Source organism: Manduca sexta, chromosome 9 (genome assembly GCF_014839805.1).
Source record: "Manduca sexta isolate Smith_Timp_Sample1 chromosome 9, JHU_Msex_v1.0, whole genome shotgun sequence".
NCBI classification, from domain to species: domain Eukaryota; kingdom Metazoa; phylum Arthropoda; class Insecta; order Lepidoptera; family Sphingidae; genus Manduca; species Manduca sexta.
Genome location: NC_051123.1, coordinates 253,880 through 278,148, shown reverse-complemented (window position 1 = coordinate 278,148; position 24,269 = coordinate 253,880). Strand labels below are relative to the sequence as shown.

The 24,269-nt window shown below is 37.8% G+C and overlaps 1 protein-coding gene across 4 annotated transcripts in view; it reads left to right on the top strand.

Moving 5' to 3' along the window:
• Positions 1 to 23,308, top strand: part of LOC115455625 (coronin-6) — a 33,765-nt gene extending 10,457 nt beyond the window's left edge. For 3 of the 4 annotated variants that reach the window (XM_030184254.2, XM_037436613.1, XM_030184257.2), the window contains 10 exons: positions 9,371 to 9,493; positions 11,303 to 11,446; positions 11,710 to 11,840; positions 12,204 to 12,311; positions 13,333 to 13,507; positions 14,779 to 14,842; positions 15,135 to 15,223; positions 15,643 to 15,783; positions 18,527 to 18,739; positions 18,968 to 23,308. In XM_030184254.2, coding sequence (XP_030040114.2) covers positions 9,371 to 9,493; positions 11,303 to 11,446; positions 11,710 to 11,840; positions 12,204 to 12,311; positions 13,333 to 13,507; positions 14,779 to 14,842; positions 15,135 to 15,223; positions 15,643 to 15,783; positions 18,527 to 18,739; positions 18,968 to 19,168 — 1,389 coding nt within the window. In that variant the 3' untranslated portion in view covers positions 19,169 to 23,308. The remainder of the gene's footprint in view (positions 1 to 9,370; positions 9,494 to 11,302; positions 11,447 to 11,709; positions 11,841 to 12,203; positions 12,312 to 13,332; positions 13,508 to 14,778; positions 14,843 to 15,134; positions 15,224 to 15,642; positions 15,784 to 18,526; positions 18,740 to 18,967) is intronic. The other variant, XM_030184256.2, reaches the window with a different exon arrangement.
• Positions 23,309 to 24,269: the final 961 nt, after the last annotated feature.

The following is a 24,269-nucleotide window of genomic DNA, read 5'->3' as shown; positions in this document are numbered from 1 at the left end:
CAGGTAATTGTTAAAGTGCCCCAATCCATCACATTTAAATATGCAGTGAGGTGGACGATATATTTCTCAATGGAGCAGACGGGTCCTTGTTAGTTGTTAGGCTATTATCTTATTGCGCTGCCGAATATAGTACCCGAGCCTTGTATATGAAGTGTATGCTTGTGTTTACTGAATTACTATGTGCTATATCTCTTGTAACCGAGAGGGCAGTTTTTTTTACAAATTAATGATGTCTGTATGGTTCAGGGGTAGTATACATACCACCGCATTCTCAATTTCTCACACCAAGCATAGCAAGGACTGTTTGCTATTACCGATTTATATTTACATAGTACATGCTTGTTTGTTTACAAAATTACTTAATGGTAGATCTGTTGTGGAGGCGGGGTAAATACCATTGTCTATTTCTAACGTCAAGCAGTGTTACAAACACTATCATGTTTGAAAGGCATTGTATAGCCGAATAACGTATTTTCTGCAAAAAGTTAGGTAGTTAATACTGCATTGATTTCTAACGGAAAGCACCAGTACCCAGGCGCTGTTGTCTTGCAATTGGAAGCATTAGGACCAGTCACTTTGCTTGGATGATAGAATATTTAACCAACATTTGACATGACTTTGATCGTAGACCATTCATCTATGCCAGCTGCCAGTGCCACTTGATACACATTATCTGACGAAGATCTTAATAGCGTATTCATTTGGGCGATGACAGCGTAACGATCGGAGCGCGGACAGCTTGAGTAGTTTCTTGTATTACGTCCAATAGTAATAAGTAATGGTGTTAGACATTAGTTTCTAAAATGAGGGACAATTGTCTCTGACAAATTACGTGGATTCCTGAAACAAAATTATACTAATATTAAGTATAGTTATCATTAGTTCCAGATATCAAACTGAACCTTCTTTAATCGACCTATATTTTATTTGAGTGTGGATTCGGTGCAATAAATTTTCTAGTATGATACAGGACGATTTTTGCTCCGTTTTTACGACCCTTTCGCGTACCCAAATATGTCTATAACATGGCTCTACTACATTCAATATTTCTACCAACATTACCTACCTAAATTAATTAGTGGCTAATATTTTGGACTTCAAGAAGCAATTCGACAGGCCGCCATAATTGTGCTAATCACAAAGGTATATATACAACAGCCCTGGTGAGGCGACAATTTCCTTAAACTTTACATCAGATCAATAAGTTCACTTTGCAGTACTAAAATCATTATTAAGCAAATTTTTATTCCCGTGTCGAAAAAGTCATACAAAATATTACAACCACAACAAATCGATATGCTAATAATAAATCATGCCATTGTTTGTGATGTGTGATTCAGTGTAGTGGCTTGCCAAGAACCGTTCTTCCTTATTAGTCAACTGTTTTACACGTGTTTTCATTGTCATCAGCCATCAGCAGTTTATACGACACCTCTTGAAACAACAGTATCCTTAAGTTACGCTGTTGGAGTACGGACATCGTCTCCTACTTACTCAATATCTTGTGAACGACTCTTGGTGATAAAAGGATTTTTAAATGTTTTTCAGTATAGTTAAAGTGAGCAAGTCTAGACATTCAATAAATACGTCAGGATAAATTAAAAGCTGCGTCTTATGGAGAATCAAACCCGCGACTTTCAATTGGCAGTACGTTATACTTCCAACTACAACTTATAAAAAAGCATTGCTATGGGAAAACTCGTAACAATAGGCTGAGCCCTTAAAAAACTACGATCCAACGAACAAACAAAAATTCTAACCTAACCTAACCCAACCTTGACTCGTAATGCTTCGATTTGTTGGGGATGAAAATTGTAATTATAATAGTTCCGGTTATTGTGGTAATACTAGGCAGTCTCGACCGCAGCCACGGCCGTGGTGTGAGATCAGATGACTGCATGTCTGTCTGTGTGACTAATGGATGGATGATGATACTCGATATATTTACCTGTCGACTTGGACTAGTTATATAGTTGATAAGTTCCGATGAATTACGTTTTGGAGAAGCGCGTACTATGCTGTCGGCTGTCTGGTGCTTAGCGATACACAAAACAGGGTTCTTTTGTCTGATGAGTGCTTCAGAGGCGAAATTGTATCGCGTGCGCTGTAGTACAACGCTCTGAGGTTCGCCGGGTTCAAATCCCTAGTCGGGCAGTGATATGAAATTTCTTTACTCAGAGGCGGCCTTTGGGGGAGGCGAACCGGGCAACCGCCCAGGGCCTCGCGCGGTGCCTCGCAGGACCTTTTTTTACGTTCTTACCGACGAAACTGTTAAAACAGGGGAACGTTTTTTACTCTGCCCGGGGCCTCGCGTCTGTTTCTTTTTGCTTTCGCCTGGGGCCTCGCGTCGTTTAGGACTGCCTCTGTCTTTACTCAGTCCGTCTGGAATTCGTTTTCACTATGCCGATAGCCTCGGACACTCGAAAAGTGAATGCCTTAGTAGCACCTCTGCCTACCGTTCGGAGATAAAGGTGTAATTGTTTTTAAGACTGAGATCTATATCCGTCCAGTCTTTAATCGTAATGCTCAAACAAATTGTACGGCCTCTTGCTATACTATAAAATAGCAATAGTATGTAATCGATCCACACCGGAGTAAAGCTGGTAACTGTACCGGTGTCATCTAGTACCGGTGGGTGTATTATTTACAAACATCTATTTGTGTGTCGCGCCGGCGGGGGAGCCGCCCGCCCACGCGCCTCGAGCGAACGTGTGCAAACAATCCATGCTATGGGGTAATTCTTTAGGCAGACTACCCAATCCCGATTTGTTTTTTATTTATTGCTTTGAATGACGAGACGAGCTTTCCGTTCGCCTCGTGGTAATCGATTTGACTGCCCATAAACAGTAGAAACACCATCCAACACCTTGAATTACAAAATATTGTTTGGTATTCCACTGCGTTCGCCATCCTGAGACATGAAATGTTAAGTCTCATTATGTTTAGTAGTTACACTGGCTACAATATCCTTCAAACCGGAACACCAGAGTGACTGCACACTGCTGCTTAACGGCAAAAACAGACATTGCAGTGGTACCTACCCAGGCGGACTCCCACGTATGAGAGACCTACCACTAGTGAAAGTGTAGTGTCGGTTGTAGTAAATTCGTCATAAGAGGTCACTGCAGTTCCCCACAATTTCAGGTTTAGGCTTGTTGCTGACCTTTTAGGTTAGAGTTGGGAAGTAGGAACGAGAAAACTAAGGCCAATCACAGTATATTAATAAGTGTATTGCGCAGACGCCACATTGGTAATGGACCATAATTTTACGAGAAGAAAATATACATAATCGTTTTTCCGGCAAGGGTAGATAGGGGTGGAACTGATACACTAATCTTTATTAAAACTCATTTTTGTTATAAGAAGTGATAGGACTTCGAATATTATTTTTTTTATATTTACAATTTTACGTTGCCCTACGAGAAACAGAACATAGAGCTTCACAGTCCACAGCGTTATTACACTCTCGTTAAACCAATGCGATCTATTTAAAACTACTGTTATTCACCTGTAACCTATTTCTCTCTTTACTCTGTGTCTTGGCTACTAATCTCATAAAACGAAATCCGATTGTGTTCTCAAGGTATATCGATTTACTATACTACATATACAAGCCTTCGCATCGTAACTAGAAACAACAGGCCGGCATAATTGTGTTGACTATCGAGGGGTAATCATCTCTCGTCAGTCGATATTCTATTGGACCCCATTCCACTTACTATCAGATGCAGTGGGTTACTTTACAGTGCCCGAAAAAATAGATTTACGACATTAATTATATCGCCATATCGAACAATTTTAGTCCTGCCAACGCATTCATTTTCTTACGAAAGCCAAACATCGCATAAAACTAATATCCGAATGAAATTCAGAACGTATGTTTCATATATTAAAATTACACATTCGATGACGCAATATTAAAAACAAAAGTGAATTGAAGATTTCATTAAAGTCTAAAAGTACCCATAGCCCATTGATACGAACAGCAACTAACACGATCAAGCAGGCCAAACAAAGATCTAATATACCTACCTAGTTGTGTATACTACGGGACGGATGAGGTTACACACCTGATCTGCCAATAACTGTGACAAATCGCTTGGCAGTATCGCGGCTAATGAGCTGGGTTACAAAACGCGCGGGGAGACGCGACTAATGCGGACCATAGGGTTAGATATATTTTTAAACGATTATTATAGTATTTTTTTTATAATTTCTTCATCGTTATTGGTGTTTCTATTATGTGTTAATTCTCATACACTGGTTGTTCCTTGACACTGAAATAAAATTATTTTGTATGAATTTTGTTGCGTTTTTTAGTGTTATAATTTTCTGTAGACGTTTCGAAGACTGCAGCTTCGTGGTCACCGAAAACCGCGATAAAATCCGTGAAAATAGTTTTATTTCAATGTCCTAACATTCGCCTAAACATAAGAAATCATTATAGTAATTCCTAGGTTTGGATTAATCTCAGGTTTTTCATACATCAATATATATTTAATGCTTTGTTGCAACGTATGTAAAAGTGTAAAGAACACCTCGGGCGTTACCAAATAGCATTTTTGGGGCTATTGTCTTACTACTTCAACCCTTATTTAATTCGATATATTTTCGTTATTTTTTTTTATTTAGCCTATACTCATTTCTACATTAAAATCAAAGCTTTACACATAATATTATGAACTAGAAAAGACTTTCAGTGGCCCAAAATTACAAAACCCCAATATAGTCGCCAGGAATGTCTCCGACTGTTTCGAGCACCTATATTACATATGCAACGTAATATAATGAATAGGAATGTCTCCGATTGTCTCGTAACACGTATATTATAGAGTTCACCCAGTTTCCGCGGCGAGGTGTTTATGCGCACGCGCGTTAAATCCGGACTGATATTTGAGGATTTCGGGTAGCGCGTGGGCGGCGCGGCGTGCGAGCGTTGTTGGGAAACACTTCGCGCTCTCTGGATGAGTTGCTGGCCGAATGTGTTGGAATTATTATCCTGAGAACGCTCCTACAGCAATTTCAATAAAGTTTGATATCTTACAGTCAGATATACTAAAATATCAGAAGACTCGTGTTAATGGGACACAGCAATCAAACACGAGCGCTGGGATTAGACTGATTTATTAACTAACTAGCTGACCCGACAGACGTTGTCCCGTCTTAAATATGAATTTGCAGCGCGCATTCTGTCAATCGCTGAAATTAACTTTTCTTAAATTTGCTAACGTTCCGCTCAACTTCCTTAATTTTTTCTTTCATAAAATCCTTCTCCTGATAATAACAAACACAACAAAAAAATAATGTGCGAAATTGTTCCATCCGTTCACGGATGACCAAAGGAAATAGAGATTCATTTTCATATTATAGATAGATGCAGCTTACGCCTGTAGATCAAAATAATTTGACAATTGTGTTCAATATGATATTGACACATTGTATGAAATTGTATATCCAGACTTGAGATAAACTATGTAGGTGTAGGGCGAAGTTCTTTTATTGTGGATGTCCTTGTGCTCTGATAGTACGCAACCAGTAATGCAGGAAGCTGCATGGCAATGATCCATTCTTTAATAATTTAAATAAACGAAAGTAGATAACAAACACCACTAGTCAATAAAACTAGCTAAGAAAGTTGTAAAGACTATGTTGTTTTAACTCAATTACTGAAATATTAACTTCGGTTTTACATACTAATGATAGGAATATATAGTCAATTTTGGTATTTTTAGGTATATTTCAAAAAAAATCGGGTATGAAGATTCTCGAGAAACTACTCAACAACTACCACATCTTATTTCTATCATCTATCCACTTCATATATCTTGTTACAAGTCGTTGCCCCACGCCCATATTTCAAGAAATATCTGAAGCACTTAAATTTCATAAACAGTGCTATCTTATCAATACGTTACGTTTGTGTGATAATAGTCGGAAAAGGCCCAAAAATACAGTTATGTAGGTAATAACAGTTCATTATTTCCAAAAAGTAGTACTGATGCGTAAACATGACCTTCGGTTAGTTCGTTTTATTAAGTCTCTTGTCTTGCTATTATTCTATAAATAAAATAACATTTTATTTTAATCTGATATTGGTTTAAATCCTGGATGATTGAAATGTTCAGCAGATTTTATATTAGAGGTCTGAAGTTGGTTAGGCGAAATAAAAAAAATGTAAACTGCCAAAAAATTTCACGTATGCATGATGGATAATTTCAGTCAAATCGCTTCAAAGCCATTAAAATGGAACAGGTTACATAAAGTCGCACATGCCGTTCTAAAATGACTTTAGTAGATATAATATTTATAATAATTGCTTATGAATTCAAGCCGGCCGGCATAATTGCTTCCACTGGCGAGGGTTATCAGCTCTCGTGAGTCGATGCTCTAACTAGACCCTACTTCACTTATCATCAGGTTTATTAGAGCGACTTTGGCGTGCCCCTATACAAAAAAAGGAAGAAAAATCTTGCCAAAAAAAATCATTTACCACAAAATTAAAACGGACCTACAATCATTAATTACCCATTCAAATCACAAGACCGTGACAATGATATCATGATTCATTGATACGTTATCAATACAATACTGATTGAAATTGTCGCGTGCTTCGGTATCGGCTACATGCAGTTATAGAAACGGTCGTTTGGCGTCACGCCATCTCGCTGGAACGTGGACGGGGTGACACATAGCGTTTGGCAAATGTTTGATCAAACGTCATGTAATACCACGAAGGTTTGGAGACGTATTTTCGGGTGTTTGGGAATTCGTGATATCTCATAGATCTAGATATGTGGTATATCTTATTTATTATGATAATTGTAAGGTAGGATGTCTGAGTAGTGAGTAGGTATCGCCTGTCGTGGTTATGGTAAAAAAAATGTTTAAAAACGGTTTTAGATAGCAATAAGCGGATAAGGAAACCTGCATACCTAAGGGCTAGTAATAACACTGCAAAATATGCAAAGTACGACCATCTACTTTAAGTCTAGTATACAAAACGCCTATCTCTTAAATTTTGTACAGAAAACAAGTACTCATCAAAAGAAATAATTTAATACTCCGCTGATACAATGACGAATCTACCCACATAAACATGTCGTAAAACACGTTTATTAATAAACAACGCATTCATCCAACATCAACTTTATGCAATCTAAAAATACGGTTCAAATTCCCCTATCTCCCCCAATTCGTACTACCATTGATTTTCAATATCAACGATTACAGATAAGTTCATTGATAATTGCGTGAAAGGAGGAAAATGTCCAGGGCCTGCGTGACCTAGGTCAAGTCGCGTGGACACGACACGCTGGTTTGCTAGCGTGTTCGATTCATTCATTACGCGATTATATAACTTGCTGTTGTAAAGTCAAGGTTGAATTTAATTGTTGAGGTCGTGGTTTAGTTGAGCGGTTATTGCATGACGAGTTTGAATTAAGGATAGTTTTTCAGTCGTTTGAAGTGTCCTGTTTTGACAGGGGTCGTCCGTTAATCACCTGATGTTTTTAGTGACTTTTTTAACCCCTTCGCCCCTCCCTGGTGATATGTGGTGAGGTTTTAGACGTGTGTGTTGATCGCCAGAATTTTGTCGGTCTACTTTATTGAATGTCGGAACGCGAACAACGTGCTACTATGGCAATTCTTTTTTACCTTGAGACGGTGGTTATGTAGTTAAAAACATATCCGATAGGCTGTAGTACTGAAGGTCTCGGGTTCGATCCTCGGGTCGGGCGAAGCGATATTAGATTTTCCTACCCAGTGTAAGCCTAGAGTCGGGAATCTGTGCTCAATATGGTGATATGCTCCCTATCAAATCATAGGACGGAATAGGCGCCTCTGCTTACTCCTTCAGAAATAAAAGGCATTCTCTTTCGGGGCTAAAAGGCGTGAGTGTGTATCTTTGAAACTATCACGGATCCTTCTAAACGAATATACCTATGCGAAAACTAAGAACAGTTATTCAGTAAACAGCCACAATTCACTCGACGAAACAAATTTAAAATGTCATTCTTGAGAGTGCGAAAAAAACATGAAATTATCACTTGGGCGAATGCATTACGATTGTAATTACCGAGTGCTTTCTCCGCGAGTGAAAGTGCCGGCCGGGCCGTGAGATTCCGCAAAACGAGTGTTTTTGCCAAAATTTACAACAGTACCTACAATTGGATGAGTGTGTCCTAGATTTGGAACTAGTAGGCATTATTTATTTATTTTCCAACTAATGCTACTTACAGGGTCATTAATGCTGTAATATGGACAATCTATTTAATATCATATAATAATATCAGCCCTGTATTATGTACTATCCCATTTTTGGGCACGTGCCTCCTTTACTACTGAGAGGGATTAGCCCTTAGTCCACCATGCTGGCCTAGTGCGGATTGGTAGACTTCACGTACCCTCGAAAATTCCTACTTGAAAATTTCTCAGGTATGCAGGTTTCCTCATGATGTTTTCCTTCATCGGTAAAGCAAGCGATAATTCACAAAGAATACACACATATTTTTTTAGAAAAGTTAGAGGTGTGTGCCTTTGGGATTTGAACCTGCGGACATTTGTCTCGGCAGTCCGTTCCACAACCAACTAGGCTATCGCCGCTTTTTTTATTTCTAATTACATATGTAAATATACATACTATGTACACATGTAATATTTATTTAGTTGTGACGACTGGCGAGGGATAGGTCGCGTCAGTCGATGCTCTGGTTGCCATCTTAATCAGGTGAAGTGGGGTTCCTTTGCCGTGTCCATGGCAAATAATCTTTAGGCTGAATTATTGTATAGGTAATTTTTTACTAGTCCATCGTGGTGGACTAAAGCCTAACTGTGGCAGAGGGGGATGTCGTGTTTAGGGTCAGTATGTCATACAGGGTGGATATTTTTTAATTTATACAACCTAAACTTAGAATATTTCCATGGCTGTCACGTTGTACGTCATAAATAAAAGAGTATTATTTTACAGAAAACCCGTTTTAATGAACATAATTGTTTTGGTAAATATGGAAAGAAAAAATTTGTAGTATTTTTTAAGTCTATGTAGTTAAAAACGTTTTAAATCTTTACCAAAATAATAATGTTATTAAAACAGGAATTCTATGAAATCGTATGTTTTGATTTACGAACTAATGCGTGGGTGCTGTTAATTTAGTAGATCGTCACCATCTAGGATTATAATACATATCTGAAGTTCACAGCCAAGACATTCAGATTCTTACGCTTAAGCATATTTTTTTAAATACCCTCGAATTATTAAATCGTATAAGTTGGAAATGTTCAATCTTGATATATCAAAATCCTCAAGGCTAACAGTACCTACTACATTATCACGAAATTAGATAATAGCTTAATAATATAATGTTGGTTGCAGGTGGGTCGCATCCCGGCGGACCACCCATTGGTGGGGGGGCACAAGGGCCCCGTGCTGGACATAGCGTGGTGTCCGCACAACGACAACGTCATCGCCAGCGGCTCCGAGGACTGCGTCGTCAAAGTAAGACAATCAACATTATTACTTCTGATTGGTTTTATTCCACGCCCATGTAGTATTATAACTGGGCTTTTCCATCTTAAAAATTACTCAGTCGCAGCTCGGAGTCAGGAAGTTGGAGGTGTGATACCCCCGTGCCTCGGAAAGCACGTAAAGTCGTTGTCCTGCGCCTGATCTCTCTCCGGTCATGTCGGATTGCCGTCTCACCGAACTATGAGAGTGAAGGAACAGAGAGTGCACCTGTGTATTGCGCACACACTCGTGCACTATAATATATCCTGCGTACCTGGCTGATCTCACTGATCTGAGGACATTATTATTTGTGGGTTCCTACTAAATCCAACTCTACTGTTAATACCAGCAATGAACTCCACACTAAGTATATTTTCTGCAAATTCGCGTTTTAATGCAAGTTTTTTTTTAGAACCTCACAATTTTTGACACCATTTTTTTAATGACACAAGTCTTATTAAAGAAGCTTTAATATCTTTAAAAATATTTTTTTCTTTCCAAATGTGTTTACCGTATACTTGACATTATGGAGTTGGCGTAGTTCATTGCTGGTAGAAATTAATGTTATATAAATACTACAAAATTATTTGGATTCGTTTTCATTAACGAGCGTCTACTAATAATTTTTTTTTCATTGCTTTGAATGACGAGACGAGCTTGCCGTCGCCTGATGGTAATCGATACGACCGCACATAAACAGTAGAAACACCAACACCTCAAATTACAAAGTATTGTTTAGTATTCCACTGCGCTTGCCATCCTGAGAAATGAGATGTTAAGTCATATTATGTCCAGTAGTTACACTGGCTACAATGTCCTTCAAACTGGACCACAACAGTGCCTACACACTGCTTGGCGGCAGAAATAGTCATTGCAGTGGTACCTACCCAGGCGGACTCTCGCATATGAGAGATCTACCACCGCCGAACACTTAGGCATTATTGGCCATTGATACTGGCTCGTCTCAGAACTAGATTGTTGAAAAACCGTTATCTCGTCTAATTAAAAACGAACCAACATTTAATGTGTTCAAAGTAATTAGTAAAATGTATTAACATAAGTTAACTACATATTCACAATAGCCTGTAATTAACTCTCAGTAGTTGCACTAATGAGGAATAATTTAGTCGAAGTGCTTGAGGAAACATTTACTGTGTCGCTTTCTATGCTGAAAGCGCAGTGAAAGATATTTTAAGAGATTGCTGGTTTGATACCCGCACTAAGATAAGTTTACAAACTTAAAAGTAAGTGTTTATTCTTAATTAAGACAAGGGTGTATTGCAGCACGCATTAATTAAGGCAAGTGTGCATTGCAGCACCCACATGGCACATTCATTAGCTTGCACTAACTTTTTTCATTAAATGGTTAAAGTGGGTTACCTAATGGCACGTTACCATACATACTCGCGGTACCAGAGGAATTATTCATGCTGTTTCCGTCCTATAATATGTAACGGTTCAGCTTATCATCACATTTAACCCACAGCCCCCGAAATCTACGAAGTTTAAGAGTTTGTTTGTTTGAACGCGCTAATCTCCTGTACTTAGTAGTACACTAGTACCTGTGTACTAGTGTACTACTAACAAATTTTGAAAATGTATTTAGTAAAAGGAAACTACATTACTTCTGAGTGCTAATTGCTATAGGCTACTTGTTATCTCAAGAAAATGTAGAACGGGACTTTTATCCCGGAATGAAGCGAGCGTAGCCGCGAGCATCAACGATCATTCTAAATGTTGGCATTCATTTCCCATGATCTCAGCATAATGGACATAACAAGTGGTACATTTTTGGTGTAGGTATGGCAGATCCCGGACGGCGGTCTCAGCCGCACGCTGACGGACCCCGTGGTGGACCTGGTGTACCACCAGCGGCGCGTGGGGCTGGTGCTGTGGCACCCCACCGCGCAGAACGTGCTGCTCACCGCCGGCTCCGATAACCAGGTCAGTGGCTTGAGAATTCATTCATCATCAGCCCGTTGCAGTCCACTGCTGGATATAGGCCTCTCCAAAGTTACGCCACAGTGTCCGGTCTGTAGCTTTATGCATCCAGTCGCTGCCGGCCCTCTTATGTAAGTCGACCCACTATCTGGTCAGAAGGCGTTCCAACGTTACGTTGCCTTCAATATTTGTGTATATAGGCCATTTAAAATGTTGCATTTATAATTCATTGCTGATATTATTACATGTAATATTATTTGCAACAGATAGCGATATGGAACGTGGGCACCGGCGAGGTGCTGATCAGTCTCGACTGCCACCCGGACCTGATCTACTCCGCGTGCTGGAACTGGACCGGCTCCAAGCTCCTCACCACCTGCAGGGACAAGAAAATCAGGTCAGTAACACATACTTTGAATATATCGCTGGTGGTAGAATATTTTGCCCGTCAATGCACATACATAAGGTGTACAACCCGCCATAGTGACCAACGTATGTCGCGTTCCGGGATCAGCCTGTGTATATCCAGCTCAAATAGGCCGGCATAATTATATCGACTGCCGAGGCGTAATCATCTCTCGTCAGTCGACATTTTATTGGACCCCACTCCACTTACCATCAGGTGCAGTGAGGCAACTTTGCCACGCCCATATAAAGTATACCTATCAGTAATGATTTTTTATATTGACGCGAATGTTAGACATTAAAATTAAACTACTTTTGAACCTATTAGTATCAAAACGTCTGCTAATGTTTTCAGGATAATCGACCCTCGTAAAGGCGAGGTGGAGGCGGAGGCGATCGCTCACGAGGGCAGCAAGGCCTCGCGCGCCATCTTCCTCAAGCACGGGCTCGTCTTCACCACAGGGTGAGTGTCCGGCCCGATCTGTCATTGAGCCTGTAATATTTCCGACGTCGGCCTGTTGCAAACTCGGGAAGGATGCACAACAAAATTATATCGACCGTTACGTATCACGTTTAATGCAGAACTGACAACTGTGATGTTCCGAGCTTATTACCCACGTTTGATATATACATTACACCCCCATACTTATTCTAGAATACGTAATATTAAACAACAATAACAATAGGGCACCGGACTCATTTTTGTTCTTTACTATTATCGAATTTGTGACGTCATCGGGAATTACGACGCGTGCGAAAGAAAGAGATGAAGCGATATCCCCACATCGCACCCACTTCGGCACATTTCAATATTTTAAATATGAATAACTCGCTCATTTTTTAACCAATTTTTATGCAATTTTCGCAGGAGTGCTTCATTTTCGTATTATTAACCATTACATATAGAATAATGTACAAAATCAAGCATAGGCCGGTCCCCTATTACAATAAAATCGGTTAATACATAATGGGATCCCCATAACGCTCAATAGGTTTAGTGTTTCTTCTGGGCCGGTTTTGTGACACCGCTGGCGATGGATTGCATCCGTATGTGGACCATAGTATTCTATGGACTAACCCTTTTATTCATAGACGTTTTTTATCCAAGGACGGAGTAAAGCTGTGATAACAAGTCTGTTTCTCAGTGCTGAAGGCATGGCGGCCTTCGCACTGCGTAGACATAGGACCGTGGCATTGGCCGTCTGCACTAAAAAACACTTATTATCACAGCTTTACTCCGTCCTTACATAAAAACGTCTATGAATAAGGGGGTAAGGTTTCTAAGTTCGGTTCTCAAGTTGTTAACATTTTGAGTTAAATCTATATGCTACAATTTACCCAAGATAAAAGTTCTTTGCCATCTTACATAAGACAGTAAGTTCAAACGATACATTTCCTCATTTATCATAATACGTCATAAGAAACCTGGTAAGTCAACTTTATTACGTTAAAGGTGTACTCCCAACTAAGTGTTGCATGTGTAGATTCAGCCGCATGTCGGAGCGGCAGTACTCGCTGCGGACGCCGGACGCGCTCAACGAGCCGATCGTGACGGTGGAGATCGACACCAGCAACGGCGTGATGTTCCCGCTCTACGACCCCGACACCAGCCTCATCTATCTCTGCGGCAAGGGCGACTCCGTCATCAGGTACTTCGAGGTGGGTACATCAATCCTTCTAGTATTATAAATGCGAAAATTTTGTGAGAATGAATGTACGAATGTATGTACGTATGTTTGTTCCTCGTTCACGAAAAAATTACTAATCGGATTTGGTTGAAACTTTAAAGTAATATCGGTTATACATCAAAATAACACATACCCCCTTATTCATAAACGTTTTTTATCTAAGGACGGAGTAAAGCTGTGATAACAAGTCTGTTTTTCAGTGCCCAACGGCACTAAGAAACAGACATGGTTTGTGATGGGCTAATTTTGTTGTATCTCAATATTAGCCAATCACAACGGCCCTATGTCTACGCACTGCGAGGGCTGTCATGCCGTCAGCACTGGGAAACAGACTTGTTATCACAGCTTTACTCCGTCCTTAGATAAAAAACGTCTATGAATAAGGGGGATAGTCTACAATTTATAATGATTTTCTGTAATTTGGTCATAATATAACAACACATATCAAGTAAGTCAGAAAAAAAATTGCTATCTTGGCGTACGCTGCCTAAACCGTTGGAGTTAGACAAAGATGATGTACCTTAAGATTGTTTAGTTGACCCTGGGTAGGCTATAGGCTACTTTCTATCCCGAGAAAATATATAGCGGGACTTTTATCCCGGAATACTCCTGCACGCTGGCAAAGACCGCAAGCAAAAACTAGTATTTCATAAGGAGAAAATGAAGCCAGTGTAACCACTGGACATAATAAGACTTATCATCTCATGTCTCAGGATGGCGAGCGCAGTGAAATGTCAAACAATACTTGTAATTCAAGGTGTTGGTGTTTCTACTGTTTATGGGGGGTCGTTTCGCTTACCATTAAGCGAACGGCAAGCTTGTCTCGTCATTCAAAGCAATAAAAAAAATCTTTATAAATAAATATATAAATTATAATTGATCACTTAGTCAGTAGGCTTTTTTACTTATATTATTTTTTAAATTTATCAAAAGTATAAGTACGTAATTTTGAATCAAATACAGTAGGAATTATAGTCATTATATTTCCGTTGAAAAGGTAAGTGTAAAAACACTGAAGAGGTGCAGTACCCGCGTGTGACGTCATCGAGAATTAGAGATGTTTGTAAGAAAGAGACAACAACTATCGATGAAGATCGCAACGATTATAACAATGTACATATTTTGAACCAACCCTTCGTTACGATAGTCGTGCTAGCTTTACATTTGGCATTAACACTTCTACGTCATTATAACATTTAATATTTGTTTAATTTTTAAGACGTTTGTAATTGTTGATTGCAGGTGACGCCCGAGCCGCCCTTCGTTCACTACATCAACACCTTCCAAACACCGGACCCTCAGAGAGGTAAAATAATCCTTTTAATTTGAATGGCAATCATAAAGTTCGTAAACGTTTTCTGAGTTGCCAGTATAATTATTGATTTTACCAATATGCTTTTCATCTCTCGTTAGTAGATTCTCTCTGCACCCACTCTGCTTACCATCAGGTATAAACTATCGAGACATAGCTAATTAACTCATCATTTGACTTTCAACTAATATTCTACTTTTGACTTAAATTTATTTAATGTCCCTATGACCTTAGAAACTAATCTTCTCATCAGGTATTGATTGTATATCTCGGTGTGTGTGTGCAGGTATCGGCATGATGCCGAAGCGCGGGTGCGACGTGGCGACGTGCGAGATCGCCAAGTTCTACCGCCTCAACAACTCCGGACTCTGTCAGGTCGGCACGCGTCACTTGCCGTATACACTTACTTTTACTCATTACAATAACCGTTTACTGTATGTGATATGAATTCTGTAGAATAATGTGATATTTGACCTTTAATGAAAAATATTTTACGAACCAATTTTGCTACAAATATTATTTCTTGTTGAAATAACATTAGTATCAGACAATTTATAAATCAACTATTTTATTCAATGCAAGTATCTCTAATAACTTCTATATAATACAATGGTACCAGCCCTGTATTATATACTGTCCCGCTGTTGGGCACGGGCCTCGTCTAATACTGAGAGGGATTAGGCCTTAGTCCACCACGCTGGCCTAGTGCGGATTGGTAGATTTCACACACCCTCGAAATTCCTATAGAGAACTTGTAATAACTTCTACTATAACACAAATATGTTCACCACCAGGTGGTATCAATGACGGTGCCTCGCAAGTCTGAACTGTTCCAAGAGGACCTGTACCCAGACACGCTGAGCGACGAGGCGAGTCTCACGGCGGACGAGTGGCTCGCCGGCGAGGACGCCGAGCCGTGCACCATGTCGCTAAAGGTAACGGGCCGAGGCCCGAGCTGCAGGGATACAGGAATCGGTAGGAGCAGAATGGGGATATGGCAGGCATAGGAATCAGTAGAAGCATAATGCAAATTTAACAGGACGGAAATCAAAAGTAGCAGATTGTAGTTTTGGGGTGTAGGGTAAACATTAAGCAACGAGTATGTTGGAAGTATTTGATTCTGTAAGAATCGATAACAGCAAAATGGCTGTGTTAGTTCGGAATCAACATTAGCAAATTGATTCTTTGTACATAATCTTCTGGCGATAACCGTTCAGGAATATGTAGAGTGGTATAAGATGGTCATATGATAATATAGTAATATTAAGTTACTCATAGCAGACACATTATTATATTATCTGCATGGGTCAATTAATTATTACAATTATCCAGAATCAGGTTTAGCAAAGTGGATGAATTATTACGGGTACTTTATATCAATGAATTCAGTATATTTATTAGGAATCAGTAACAGCAAATTGATTCAGCAAGTCGGTTACGTTTCTCATAAATACAAATAAATGTATAACTACGATCATAGTCAAGTAAGAAATGCGTGTGAAGCATGAGTGTTGCATTATCTTAAAAAAGAAGGTAAGTGTTGTGTGTGGTAAATGATGTGATAATAACAAAGAGTCACTCTCTAGTGTAGTCAATGGCCTTGTGCCATACATGAAAACAAACTTGTAACCCACTTATTGGTTGTTGTATAAGGTCTAATAGGATGCTCGACTACTTGTTTAAGTATGTTAAATGTTTATCAAAAATGTATGCCATCCTAAATGTAACAAAAACAATTTTCAAAAATCACATATTAATTAGTTTATGCTAGTTTATAAAGCTCTAGGGTTTGTTTGAGCGTGCTAGTCTCTGGAAATACAAAACCGGTTTTGGATTTATTTTCACTAATCTCTTCATCCCGGAAGAATATTGCGGGCGAAGTCGCAGGCAAAAGTTACTGTTAAATAACTACTTATGGTACTCTTGTCTGTTTCCTACATTGTTTAGGTTTTCATCATAACTTTTAGAGACTATTGAAATGTTAGCAATTTTTGAATTCTTTTTGCTATTCTTCAAGTCATTGTAACATATCCATGGTTTATTATGAAAGGTAAGTGTCATGTTTGCAACTAAAATATCAGCATTATACAGGCGAAACAATGTTTTTATGTTCAGTCAGCCTCGAATAAATGTGTATTTTTAAAAACGAAATTAAATATTTCAAGTTATTATAAAATTTACGACTGACTGTACATTGTTTTTCTCTGCACCTGTATAATGATGGCCTTCATTTATTTTGCCGGCATCGTTTTGTTTGTTGTCTCTGTTGGCTTTCCCTATCTAACGATAACTTGTTTGTATGTGCGTTTTTTTTTTATTATTAACGTGTTTTTTTTTTAGTTGTTTCATTAATGTTACCAACAACATGATTTCTGATGTTTCATTTCTTTTTTGGATTTTTATGAATGTGATTATTTTTGCGTTATTTATTCATTTATTATTATTGTAACTAGTTTATTAAAGGGAATATTCTTAGAATATGTTTACAGTGGTATTACAAATTAAACTTTTATTTTTATATTACTCTTTAGCGTAAAAAAAGTTAAAACTAAGTTTACGAATGTGTTGATAGTTAAATGAGATCTATTTACTTGAGTCATATAGAATTTTTAATATTATAAATAAAATACAGTGTTGGCCAATTTAAGTAAACATTATTTTACAAAATATGTCATTGAATTAAGGAAATTTGAAAATGTTTACATTACTAATTTATAAACTTATCAAGGTCAGTTTTAATGATTTCTTTGTTTACGCGAATGTTAGACATTGAAATTAAACTAATTTTCGGATTCTATCGCGGTTTTTTGTTTTTTATTTTTCTCCCGCCGTTTCGAAGACTTTGCAGCCTTCATGGTCACGGGGGGGACTGAGGTGTTGTTCATCCGCAAAGTCAAACTTACAATATCTACCTACATTTTACAATTATACAACTTTTTTAAAATTTTAGCTGTTGGTGGTCCGATCTACGCAGAATGAGCTCACAGTGTCTTGAGGTCTGGCAACCGGTCTTTTGGGTTCCGATTTAATTAAATGTAGAACTGGATCCCAGGCTTGTGCAAGCTTCCAACCATCTTCTCTATTGAAATTAGGATGTTTTTTAATTTCAATAGCCTCGCGAATCATCCTGGGCAGGAATCGGTGTTCAGAACACCGATTCAACAAGCTTGGGATCCAGTTCTACATTTGATTAAATCGGAACCCAAAAGACCGGCTGCCAGACTTTAAGACACTGTGAACTCATTCTGCGTAGATCGGATCACCAACAGCTAAAATTTTAAAAAAGTTGTATAATTGTAAAATGTAGGTAGGTATTGTAAGTTTGACTTTGCGGATGACCAACACCTCAGTCCCCCCCGTGACCATGAAGGCTGCAAAGTCTTCGAAACGTCGGGAGAAAAATAAAAAACAAAAAACCGCGATAGAATCCGGAAAATTAGTTTAATTTCAAGGTCAATTTTATTGGAATAGCAGTGTTGAGCATAAAATGAATCTAGTTATTTCCTCAATTTTCGTAAACTTATGTTTGAAGTAATTTTAGCCAAAGCTTTGCAAAATGTAAAAATATTTTTTTCATATCCCTTTTTGAATTAAATTCGCGACCCCTCCACCACAAAAGCCAACAGAACGACAATGAGACGGATGCTATAGGCTAGGGATCCCCTAACCAAACTCCAGGAGCGCGCGCTCGTTGTGCAGGGCGGCTACGTGTCGGCGCGCGGCGCCACGCAGCTGCACGTCACCAAGAAGAACGCGCTCGCCGCCGCCAAGGAGCGCGACAAGGACCGCTCGCCCACGCCCGCCGCGCGCAGAGACGACAGCCACGCCGGCACCCCCGCCTCCGCCACGCCGCCGCCCGCCGCCGCCGCCACCGCCGCCACCGCCGCCATCGTGAGTACCGCCGCGAATACTAAATACTATTCCTTTTCAAAAATGCTTAGAAATATCGTTTTTCAATGGTTGGTTCGTATGTTTATGGTAATAGTATTTAAATATTCTATGTGTAACTTAATAACGGGACTGTGTATACGCAGATTCAATTACAAATCATCCTGAATATACTTTGAATTTTTATACCAATATTAGGTACATTTCTAACTCAAACTCTTGCGTCACCAGGAGAAACAACTGTCAGACCTGGTGGACGAGATCCGCAAGCTGAAGTCGGTGATAGTGAAGCAGGAGAACCGCATCCGCGCGCTGGAGGCGCTGGTGAAGGCGCCGCCGTCCCCTGCCCCCGCGGCCCCCGCCGCGCCCGCCGCGCCCGCCACGCCCCCGCCGGACCAGGCCGACGACGGACTCGCGCCCGACGAGGTCTGACCGGATACACTGCTGAGTGTTTTTAATCGAGATACCGGGGTTATAGCTTTCTAATATTGATATATTGAAGACTCCTTTTTTTAATAGTTTGAACAGTTTCGCTAACTTATATGTGATTACTCACATAGATAATACCCGTAGATACCGGCACAATCGCTACCTATATTTCGACTTTAAATATATAGCATTATGTCAGCTCGGGTTACTTGTCATGAAATAAGCTAGTGATGTCTCAGAGAATATATGAGTGCAAAATACTATCAAAACATCCCCTTTTATAAGTGATATGAGTTGTAATTCAAAGACGCTTTATTATACTATGGATAGAATTTCAAAAATAGGATTGTATGCAAAGTCTATTAACCCGAAAACATTATGAAAACACTCGATTACTTCAAGGGTGATGATAAATATTTTAAATCAATATTATTAATGCTATTCCCTAAATATATTTACTACCCAAGCAAACAACGAAAAACTCGATAAAAACACAATAATATTAAGTTTTTTTTTTACAATATCTAAATAAATCGCTTTCCGACTCGAGCAACGGATGTCTTTGATGAAATTTAGAATTTAATATTATGAAAAAGCGAAACTTGACAATAAATACGTGCTTATGATCGAAATGTGGAACGACGGCGAGTCAATTTTTCATTGGCAAGCGCTTTGGGTGCATTGACGTACAAAATGATCGGACACTATAAAATATATTTAAATGTATTTATTGAAAAAATATATTTTTAACAATTATAATGTCAATTAATTTAAAAATTGATTTGAAACTATAAAGTCTGTTACAAATAACATAAATTTATATACTGTACAATATGGCGATCTTTTGTCCGTCAGTGTAAGAATTTTATTTATTTATATGAATAAATTTGTAAATAGTAAGTTAGTTGTGCAAGTGATAAATCTATACATTATGTGCCTTAATATTCGTTTATGAAATATATACATAATATAATCATTGTCATGTATTCGGCATCATTGGCGGGTTGTGTATTTCTTGCATTTAGTTCACGCGATTGTGCAGCCAGCAAAAACATTGTAGTTTTTAAATAATTAATTACTTTTTTTTGATAATACTGAATTAAATTCAATAGTCTTTCAATGTTAACAATTTATTTGAACTTGAAACATTTGGCCGCCACTGTATAACTGACTGTAAGAGCTGACTGTCATGATAGAATCATTAAAGTTTATACAATGTTATCGTACATTAAATTCTATTTTGATAAGGTGGTGTACACCGTCTGTAGTAACCATTTTTGAAAGTGTTTACGTGCGTTATTGAAGTTTTTAATTTCGACTGTAGTTTGCTGCGCATTAGTTTTATTTAAATCATTGCTGATAGGTGTCCGTAGGCTAGAATTATACCTTGTAAATTGTAATATTCTTGTTCCTTACATGGTGTTGTAGTTGACGAAATACAGGTATGATAACACCTCTAACTATCTCTGACAAGGGAATCGGCGTGATGCTGTGTTTTAAATTACTGATGTATTCAATCTTAAACTATTAAGGATTGCGTAACTAATAGTCATAGGTAAATGCCTTAAAACGGACACTTAAGTGATTGAAGAAACGAAATAAATAATTTAAATATTGAATTATTTAAAATTCTGGAACCAATTCCTCGTGTCTTCCAGATATTTTTTTTTAAGAATATTTAATGAACAGACGCGAAAACCTACGATGTTATATATATATATAAAAATACATTAATATGTTGCCATCTTTGAAAATCAAGCGGGCAACACAGTCGAAATTTCATTAATTTCAATAGCAAACGTAAATTGTTTTTGTGCTGAATATATTTATTTATTTGTATGAATGTTTGTATGAGCTGTTGGATCAGGCACATTGAGATGAAGTGGATTTTTACTTCTCACATCACTTGTCTTTTTACCAGTGTGTTTTCTTCTATTACGGATATTTTAGACTCCAAAAGGCGTAGTAAGTGACCCTAGCGAGGTGTCACTCGTTAATGTAATGACTTCGTCTTAATTATAAATAGAGTAGTAAATGGTGCCAAATTATAATTAAAGCAGTGAATTTTCGCCTACTTTGTCACAAATGTGCCAGATCCAAGACAACATTGGATCGCTTGCAATGCGCAAACGAAAATATTTAGCCACTCTTGTGATGTCGTATTTTTAGTGTTGCTGATGTTTTTAGAAATCATTTACATAAAATCATACAATTAAGTGGCATTTAGATATAAAAAAATCAGGCTAATTCAATGGGCTTCAAATATTTTTTTTCAATTTTAGTCAAATGATATAGTTGCAAGCGAGTTAGTGTTGTGACAGCTCTGTAGTTAGTAAGAGTCCAGTAACTCGGTGCTTATCGCAATAATGTCTCGTTAACTTAGCCATTACGCTTCTAAACACTTGCTGGCTCAATGCATTATTAATAATTATTGTATTTACCATTATAATAGTGTAAGTTTTCGTTTTATTGTGTTTAAGTTTTGTCATTTTCGGCGCCGCATTATTCCCAAAAAGAACACCCTGTGTAGCTTTGACAAGTGTAGGTTTTTTTTTTAGTTTTGACACATGAACGTCAAAGGACCACGGAATAAATTATAGGACCATTATAAATAAGTTTCAGTATACATTTCGATAACAGGGGAATGAGATATCGTTCGGTTCTTTTCGGCAGCTAGTCATGTCACTTGTGTATCTTGACATTTGACAGTAAAGTCACCTGTCCCCGCGCAACAGAGTATTATCACTAGTTTAAATTAAAAAACAAAAGTATAGTATTATTGTGACGATAATAATGTTCTATTATTATATCTATATATATTTTTTAATTGTAAGATGGCGTAATTTAGATGTTCCATTTTAAGATCATGACAAGGTGATGTATGATTTTTTTTTTCTCTAAATGTAAACGTTAAATGCTTGTTTTTTAATTCACTTTCGATGGATATATGTGTAAATTATTACTTGTCTGTTTGTGAAGCTTGTAATTTTTTTTAATTTTCGAGTTTTTTTTTTTTGTTCTTAACTGAGGTGCAGTAAAGCTGAGTACTTACGGACATACAAAGTGTTGTGGATTGTGAACCACCGCTTAGACGCTTTCCTACTAAATCTATTGTTATGTCTTGTACTGAGCGAGCCGGTCTGGCTGTTGACACTGGTTTAACGCGTATTCTGTGGGTCCGCCGTTCAGGGGTTCGATTTGCTAATGGTAATATTCCTTATAAAGTTACGTCAACAGTTAAAATTAACCGTGTATCAATTAAAATGCATACCACTATGGTCAAACATCTAGGTGATTCATTCTTCCTAGTATGTGCCCCGGTGACCCACAACACAACTGAACCCAGGACAACGGCTGTAAGATCTAAAAACGCTCGCGTCTATGTAAATAGCAACTCGTTTTTTAATAGAAAAATTTTATAATATATCAAAAGCGAAAATAGTAAAATATTTTAACGCACAATTATTGTTAAACTATTGTCAGTCTTAACGGCTGGGTTTACGGGTGGTTTTGAAGTGGCGGTAAAGTATATAATTTTTTGCATATCGAATTAAAGAGAACGGTGATTTTTTTTTTATTAACGTCAGAATTTTATTAAATAATGTAGTTTACAATTTAAAGAATAAATAAAATTAATTATACGAAAACAGTATCTAAATAAGTATTATAAAAGTATTATTTAAGTCTTGTACCATGATTATGTTAACCTTTTCTACACATAAGAAAAAGCAACAAGAGAATTGTGAAAAAAAATTATAATGGTTTTTTCGATGACTTAAATGGCGGCAAAAATTTTAGAACCAAGTAGCAATTCTACACATGTGATGATAACTGTAGGTGGGAATGCTCCAACTAGGTTTGTAGTACCAATCTATCGACATTTGACTTAATTTTGTCTAGACTTCTTTACCGTCACTTCAAACCACAATATAATATAAAATTGTAATTATAAAAGCAATATAAGATAAGCCTCCACACTGGTGCTATATACAGTCGTGCCAAAATTCGTTCCAGTTTTGAACTATCGATTGTCGACTATCGATTATCGACTATCGATGTAATGTAGGTGTAAGTGCCTTGTTGTGTTTAATACTCAAAATGATTGATATGTTACACATAAATATACGTATTTTACTATTTTCATTTGTTGTGTTATTTCATACCTTTGATACTTGTCAATTGGTTACTAGCTCACCCGACAGACGTCCCGTCTTAACTATGAATTTGCAGCGCGCATTCTGTCAATCGCTGACATTTATTTCAAACAATTGACTGTTATATAGGATTTATATTTTCGTTAAGTTTTCTTAAATTTTCTAATTTTCCGCGCAATTTTTTCAATTTTTTGTTTCATAAGAACCTTCTCCTGACAATAACAAACACAACAAAAAAAAATGTGTAATCGGTCCAGCCGTTCACGCGTGATGGCGGGACCAAGGGAAATAGGGTTTGATTTTTTTATATATAGATTTAGATTTATATAGCAATGAAATACTAGTAAAAAAATCAATTATGGACACCTACAATGCGAGAGGAAGTGTATTAAAGACCATCACTACGCAAAATAAGGCTTAACCATCCTATTGCCTGTTACATAAGCAATGGCTGATCAACCGTCTCATTCAAGGTGGGCATGATTGGCATAGAGTGAAGATTTTCCCAGACTTTGGTATAGTAATCTCATTATATTAAATGTTAGATACAGTGATTCGGATGGCATAAAGACCAATTAAAGCGAGGTTTAGACTAGAAGTTGATTTCCTTAAATAATTTCTACCGTGTAAACCATTACGACAAGCCGACTTGCAAATTTAGAAGTTGCGGCGATTCGCATGTGAATTCTGGAAGTTCTTGCTCAATATATTGCTTCAAATATATGCAATGTAACATTCCAAAAATATTACTATTCTGTTTAGTGTAAACCTGAACCTAACCAAGATGTCAACATATTTTTACTGACCATTTCTTGAAAAGTTGAATATCTCTATCAGTCGGTACTCTACCCACCTCTATTTACTATAGGTCTAATCCAATCACTGTCATGTCCGAATAAAAAATACTACTTTATTGCATAGCGCTTTAGAGGTACAAGTAAGTATTATTT